The 7,419-nt window shown below is 47.8% G+C and overlaps 1 protein-coding gene across 2 annotated transcripts; it reads right to left on the reverse strand.

Annotated features, from left to right (window-relative positions):
- On the reverse strand, positions 1 to 6,577 carry TMED2 (transmembrane p24 trafficking protein 2). Of its 2 annotated transcripts, XM_040081050.1 has the most exons (5): positions 6,350 to 6,555; positions 4,947 to 5,139; positions 4,524 to 4,544; positions 2,529 to 2,636; positions 1 to 1,520 (listed from the first exon to the last, which is right to left on the reverse strand). In XM_040081050.1, exons 1-5 carry the CDS (start codon positions 6,527 to 6,529, stop codon positions 1,396 to 1,398), a joined length of 627 nt encoding a protein of 208 aa, XP_039936984.1. In that variant the 5' UTR covers positions 6,530 to 6,555; the 3' UTR covers positions 1 to 1,395. The 2 variants fall into 2 exon arrangements, with proteins under 2 accessions (XP_039936984.1, XP_039936985.1); XM_040081051.1 differs by lacking the exon at positions 4,524 to 4,544 and having other exon boundaries at positions 6,350 to 6,577.
- Positions 6,578 to 7,419: the final 842 nt, after the last annotated feature.

The following is a 7,419-nucleotide window of genomic DNA, read 5'->3' on the forward strand; positions in this document are numbered from 1 at the left end:
TATTTTTTTAAAGAATTTGTTTATTTATCGAACCTGGGTCATATTTAGATTCACGAGCAATTTTTAAATGTACATCTTAGAATTCAATTTTCAGTGTTTTACACAAAAATATTGGCACACAACAGTTGCAATAAGGTGTAACAGCCACCTCTCTGAAGAACTGCTGCAAGTGTTTGCCCGAGGTTGAAAAAACTTTACCTGGAACATGAAAACCTGTAACAAATTTTAAATTAATTGTACAAAACTGTTGTGTGTTACTTGTAGAGGCTCCCCCCTGGAAAAGACCCCACCCCACCCCCAAAAATGATTACAACTAATGTACATCAGTCACAACATAATCCTGGCTCAGCACCCACATCAGACGCTTCTTAAATTTTTAAACCAATCATCAGATAACTGAGGAAAGTAACTTTATACAAAAAAAAAAAAAAAAAAAAGAAAAACAACCAAATCTACATGTGCCTGGAAAAAAGAAAACACACCAGTATTTAGCATGATGCTAATTCTGATCAGATCATGGCAGAGTTTGCCACTGCACTTAAATACAAGGGCTGCATAGCGTGGATTAAACCCCCAGAACCCGGAACCCTTTGGCCTCAGGAATCCAGATTTCCTGAACACTTCTGCCCTGGGCACCGGGCAAACAGTCTGAGCTTTGGAGCTGCAAAAGCCAAAGGGTTCACGAGTGTTTGCCAAGACACTGCACACAATTGGCTTCCAAATAAAACCTTGGAGAGACTAAAAACCGTGTAAGGAACGTTTGGTGATGAGCGGAGCAAAGAAAAAAAAAAAAGCATTTTCATCTCAGCTGTTTAATTAAAAAGAACTTTGGGAAGAAGTTGATATCATTGAGACAGCTGCTGCTGACTACCTTTCAAACAGCAACTCGGTGTGAATTTTAACCTTTTCCTTGGCAGTTTCTGTGAGTGCAGAAGGGATGGTTTCAGTTTTGTAACACCTACTGCGGGGTTAAGGATGGAAGAATGCAAACAGCCACGTTAGGGCCTTGTACCGTTTCCCTGGACAGAACTGCAAGTGCTCATGGAAACAGGGAAAAAAAAGTTAGAAACGACAGAACAGCTCGTTACTAGAGTGAGATACAGAGTTTGCAGCTTGCCTGGACCTTGCTTAGCACACAGACTGGGCAGATCTCAGTGGAAAAAAAAATGATGCCAATAAAGTGACAAGATTTCAGCACAGCTTTTGCTACAGAAGATATATAAAAACAATTCTTCTTTTTTTTTTTTTTTTTAACTAGGAAGGAACAGAAGCAAATTAGTTTTACAGTTCAGTAAAGAGGGTTCAGAAACTAAATGACTTTTTTTTTTTTTTCTTTTTTTTGTGACCAGGATGTTTGGTTGAGAGTGAACTGAAATCCGGGACCACAGCAGGATCTTAGACCACCCTTCGGACTTCAAAAAACCTCTTCAGGTAGTAGATTTGTCCCAGTGTCATGGCAACTAGTACAAGGGCTTCAAAGAATGACCAAAGGACCACTCTGCTGTTTGTGTTGTCATTAACTGTTGGGGAAAAAAAAATAAATTAAAATAAAGTAGTAAGTAACAAAGCATTTAAATTTAAACCACTCTGCCATGAAGCTGGAAGGCTGCACATGAAGCACTGGGTTTGTGCCACGTGTCCCAGAAGGGCCCTGCAGCCTCAGAGATGAGATCTGAGGGGGGATTTCTCTGAACAGTTTGTTTTTAAACCCACTTTGGACATATACTGCAGCACCTTTATTCTGCCCATCCCTCTGGCCTCTGAGCTGCCAAACAAAGCCTCTGCTCAGTCTCAGAGTCAAGCGGGGAACTTCTGCTCTCTGAAGGGTCATCATCTTCGGTTCTAAACATTCAGATTTTTCTTAGATCAGTACTTGCCCTTGATTCTCACCCATGAAAGTAACAGCAGTAAAACATTTTAAAAAGAGACTTTGGCTCAATTATGAGACCACATCCACTTCAAGGGTGAAGTAACAGCTCAGCCAGAGTCTGGGAACCAAATCATGGAACGGTTTGGGTTGGAGGGGACCTTAAAACTGATCCAGTCACACCCCCTCCTGGGCAGGGACACCTTCCTTGGGCACCTGCAGGGATGGGGCAGCACAGCTTGTTCGGGCACGCTGTGCCAGGGCTGTGCCACACTCACAGGGAGGAATTTTTCCCCAGTATCCGATCTAAACCTCCTCTCTTTCAGTTTAAAACCATCCCCATTTCCTGTCCCTACATGTCCTTGCTCGTGGATTAAATAATATCACTGGTATCCCCATGAATACACCACCCAAACAACTGCAGAATTCCCATCACTTAAGCAAATGTTATTTTGTGTAAGAACCCTCATCACACGAGGGGAAGCCAATTTAAAGATGACTGCAAGCAACACCAACATTCTGCACTCTGTGGGCAGGCCCTTCAGGATTTAAATGACAGGTTTTTTAAGTCACTTGGAATAGTTTTCAAGGGCTCATATTTAAATGATCATTTACAAGCTCAGAGGAGAGGGGAGGAGGGATTGACTGGAGTCAGACATACTTGCTCTATGTATTCTTTCACGGACTTCCATGTACTCCTGTTCGTGCTTTACAGCTGTCATGGCCACTGCTAACTCGTTAATCATCTCTTCTAGCTTGTTCTGATGAGCTGCAGAATAATTTCAGAAAGTTTGTTAATGACTGAAAAAAAAAAAAAAACCCACACCATTTCAATGAATTTATGAACAGTTAAACTTAATTTCCTGCTGCGGGAGGTCTGACAGTACAGCTCAACACTTTCTGCCCTTACAGCCAAGTTCAGTTTGTGTAGCACCACTTTCCCTAAAGCGTCTCTATGGTATTTAACAAGTGGGAAAACATTTCTCCACATCCCAAATAGGTGACACAATTTGGGCTCAGTACAGACCCCACGCTTCCAGTGTGCACACGCTTTTCCAGGAGAACAGAATGGAAGAATGCACGAGATCAGTACCACACACTAATATCTATTTTGCCAATATTATCCAATATATTCCAAGCAAATTATCTTAACAGCTTTTCCTAGTGGTTAAGCTTGCAAAAATAGAACGATTGAGAATTTAGCTCAAGATCATGATGCTGGCAAATCATGAGATCACTTTCTGAAGCAATAAAATCACATCCTGTGATCTTCAAGTTCAGCTGAAACCCAGCATTCAGGGGGGCACAATGCCCAGGGGGCCTGGCACAGGCTTCACTCGTGGAGTGTTGTGAAAGCAGGAGAGGAGTTAAATTCCAAACCAGCAGCACAAAACCAGCTTGAGACAGTTCAGCAAACGGAAGGCTCAGAGGTCTAAGATTTAGTGGTTTGACTGTCAATCACAGGATCTTTTTAATAGACCCACGCTCAAAGAACTGTCCACTCACAAATGTATAGATTAGGCAAGTCATTTGCAGAGTTTTCTAGCATCAGGTTGAGGTATCACTCCACAGACAAGCCTGGGGCAATCAGCTCCCTTTAAAAGTCACAAAACCCAACGTATTCTCCTTTCAAGGGACATGGTTGACTTGGAAGCCACCTTACTACAGTTTTATTTGTAAATTAAGTGTTTCAGATCACAGTCTGAAAACAGAGCTATTCAAAACACACACCTTGTGGGGAACAGTCAAAAGAGAGGACCAGGGAATAACACACAAGTCACAATTAAAATCTGAATAGTTGTGCAAACCACGCTCACTTTCCTAACATCTCAAATCCCTTATTTTCATGGCCAGCTGGTCATTGCAGTAAGTGCAGTTTATTAGTGAGAGAAGAAACTACAGCTGCAGGGAGAGTCTAAAAACACTCCAAAAACTCACTTCAGAAAACTGAAGTATTGCACTAATATTCTTTACACCAGATTTATGCAGACTCAATAAAAGATTTAAGCGAGTCTTTAAAAAAAAAAAATCAAGTTAGGAATGTGCTATTTTTATGTGACATCAAGCACTCAATGCCCAAGTTATTTGCTTGCTAAAATAAAAAAATGAGAGTTTCTTGCCTTTCTAGCTACAGTCGGTGATTTCTAAATAAACTTTATAACTTGCTACGCAATACATTCATTTTTTTTTTACAGCAAATGACAAGTTTCGGTTTTTCCCCTGATACATCAGTAATAATTCATAACCTACCAGCAGCTTATTGCTTCCAAAAGCTTCTGATTACTCAATATCCCCTTTAGCAACAGAAAGCAAACGCTGCCAAAAACCATCCAGCATTCCTGGATGTTCAGTGCTTTAGTTCAGTTTCACCTAAACTGATTAAACCTTCTGCCAGCCATAAACAACCACCTGAAAACAAACTGCCGTGGCCAGTGCAAGGACCTGATCCCAAGAGCTGCTCAGGGTATAAACCTGCCACTGGGAGCCTGCAGGTGCTCAGCATTGCTCAGAATCAGACCTTTTTGGGGTAGTTTATTAAAAAGACATTCCCATGCTCCAAACCAATGTTACAGAGAGAAAGCCAAGTTAGCTGTTAGTGAATGAACATGTGCCAGAGACAAGATGCTAAGGAGCTTTCAAAAAGCAGTCCACATACCATCCCAGGTATCTCCACCACCTAGAGGAAAGTGTAAGAGATGAACACGGGTACAGGACAAAAGGCTGCAGATAAAACAGTCATTTACACGGCTACGGGAAAGGTTGGATATTAGCACATTTATCAACTAAGGCACCGAGAAGGCCACACGCTGCTGAGCCTACTAAAAATCAGAGGATGGCACTGATGAAGGGCTAAAGGATGGAAGCATTAGTGTCTGCAGATGGCCGAGGGATCCTCTGCTGATTTTGCCTCAAATCGTGTAACCAGCTCTAAAAGCATCCACTTTAGCTGTGCAAGAGAACAGCTAATTACACCCGGAGGAACGGGAACCCCGAGAGCCCTACTCCAAGTTCACAAGTCATGCAGGCAGGGAGAAGCTCCCGAGCTGGGAGCTGATTTCCTTCCAGGACTCTTGCTCACCTTCTGTCTCCATGTCTTGCCCCTTGGGAGCTTCCCCGATATCGATAGTGAACATCACTATCTTGGGAGTCATGGTGGACATCCTGTTGCTAAAGCAGAACTTGTAAGTTCCATCCATGTGGGCAGCAAAGGTGTATTTTCCACTGGACTCTCGATCGCCTTTGTAAATCCCTTTATTATCGGGCCCTGTGATCTGCGTGGGGGAAAAGAGAGGATCACACGTTTTTATTTCAAACACAGAGGTTTCAAAGGAGCCATCACGGCGCTGCCAGCACGCTCTGCACTCTGCCAGTCACAGGCACCAACGCCAGCTGTAATCTGCCTGCTTTGGCACACTTCAATCTCTCCCTCCCACAACTCATTGGTGCACTTCCCTGCACAGAAATCTCTTTTTAAAAACCCCACAAACTTCTTAGGAAAGAAAATCATACAAAAGCCTCTCACCCCGGCCTTCTGCGGTTGAGATAAGCAGTCAAAAACAAGCAAACCACAAACCCTGGCTGTTCGTCAAATTAAGGACTGCTGGGGAAACCTTATCTCTCATGTCTGAAGGAGAACAAAAAGGAAGAAAAAAGACATTCTCCAATCGACTTCAGACACACAGTCGGGCATTGTCGCAGTTACCGTTTCAAATGGACTGAAGGAAGACCTGAGCTCTGAGCTCTCAGGGTCACTGGGATCCTAAATTCTCATCCCAACAAGCCAAACTACAGCTGAGCTTCCACCAGGGAGCCGTGAAGGGATCTCACAGCTCCCAGGGCCTGCCCCGTGTCACAGCCATGTGTCATTTTCAACTGCTGCAGGACTCTCAGCAACAACCTCGTGTCTGTGACATCCCAAACAAAAAAACTCTCTGCTCTGTAACACGATAAAAGCAATTCGTACTCAGTATTCTCCTCGTTCGATTCCTCTTTGAAGATAAGTAACGGCTCAAAACTTTCCCGTTGCCAACCACCCAGGTTAAAGACGACACCTTTGGATTCAAGGGGAAGCCCACTGCTTTTCAACAGGCAGCACCCGATCCCGGCCAGCAAGCCCGGCCATTCCTCCCCGCGAATAATTCACCGTGACGAGGCAGCACCGAGCGGAACGGGGCTGAAAGCCCCAGGGGAAGGGAGGGCGGACGGAGCAGCGCAGCCTCGTGTAGCAGCGGCAGGGGTGACACCCCGCACAAGCGTTCGGGCCTGCCCGAGGCCGCCCCCGCCGCACGGAGCCCCCGCAAGCCCCGGCGGGCGGCTCCGGCCCCGCTCCGGACACCTCGAACCCCCGCGGGCGGCTCCCATCCCGCCGCTGCCGCCGCTCGCTCCCGAGGGCCCCGCACGCAGCGCGGCCGCGGCACGCGGAGCCCGGCTCCGGGACGGCCCCGCTCCCCAAGGTCGGCCCGCTCGCCGCCGCCGCCGCACCTCCACGTCGATGTCCAGGAAGCCGCCCTCGGCAACCTCGAAGATGAGCCCCATCTTGGTGCCGGACGGCACGCGCTCCTGGAAGCACTCCTCGGCGTGCGCGTCGATGCTGACGAAGTAGGCGGCGGCCGGGGCCGCCAGCGCGGCCACCAGCGCCAGCACCGCCCGCACCGGCGACATGGCGGAGCGACCGGCGGCGGCACCGAGCGGCGCTTCCGGCCCGCGCCGCGCCCCTTCCGGCGCACGGGGCCGCCGCTCATTGGCCGCCGCCGCCCCGCTGCCACGTACAGGCTGCGCTACGGCGGCCGGCGGCAGACAAAGGGCAGCGGCGCCGCCACGGCGCTGAGGCAGCGCCCGCGCGGCGCGGGAGGCGGGACCCACGCGAGGGGGGAGCCAATGAGAGGGGAGAAAAGGCGGGGCGGTGTCGGCGGGAGCCAATCGGAGCGAGGCGCGGGGAGCGGAGAATGAGGGGGCGTTGCCCGGCAATGGGGCGGGGCGAGCGCGGGAGGCGGGAAACGGCGCTGAGGGGATGGGGGGGGGGCGGCCCCTGAGGGATCCGGGCGGCCCCTGAGGGAATGAGGGAGGGAGACAGAGCTGTTGTCACCACGGCTGCCACCGCGGCCCAGGCTGCTGCTGCTGCTGAAACCGGGAAACCAGAACTTGCTGCAGCTAGGGAGAGGTTTGGGGAGTAGCCAATGTTTAAGATATTAATAGGGAAGCCCAGCTTGTGGGCTATTTGCTCTTAAGGAAAAACAGTGATGGCACGTCCAGTTTCTGCTTCACCTGACAGTAACTGTTTAAAAAGCCATTCCTTGCATCACCATGCTTAAACACTAATTTCCAATTAAACCTTCCAAACAAATACAGAAATTCATGCTTGAGCTCAAGGCAGCCTGTTTCATGACCAGCTGTTTTTATGATGTGGTGAAGAGTTACAGCCTAACACACAACCTGGCTTTCCAGTGAAATATTTATGCGTTGGTTTTGCCAATAAGCGCCGGTTATCGTACACCTGGTGACACTCAGACGCGTTTATCTTGACAAACGCCAGATTTACATCAGCACATTGT

The sequence above is a fragment of the Hirundo rustica genome, chromosome 17, assembly GCF_015227805.2.
Source record: "Hirundo rustica isolate bHirRus1 chromosome 17, bHirRus1.pri.v3, whole genome shotgun sequence".
Classification (NCBI taxonomy): Eukaryota; Metazoa; Chordata; class Aves; order Passeriformes; family Hirundinidae; genus Hirundo; species Hirundo rustica.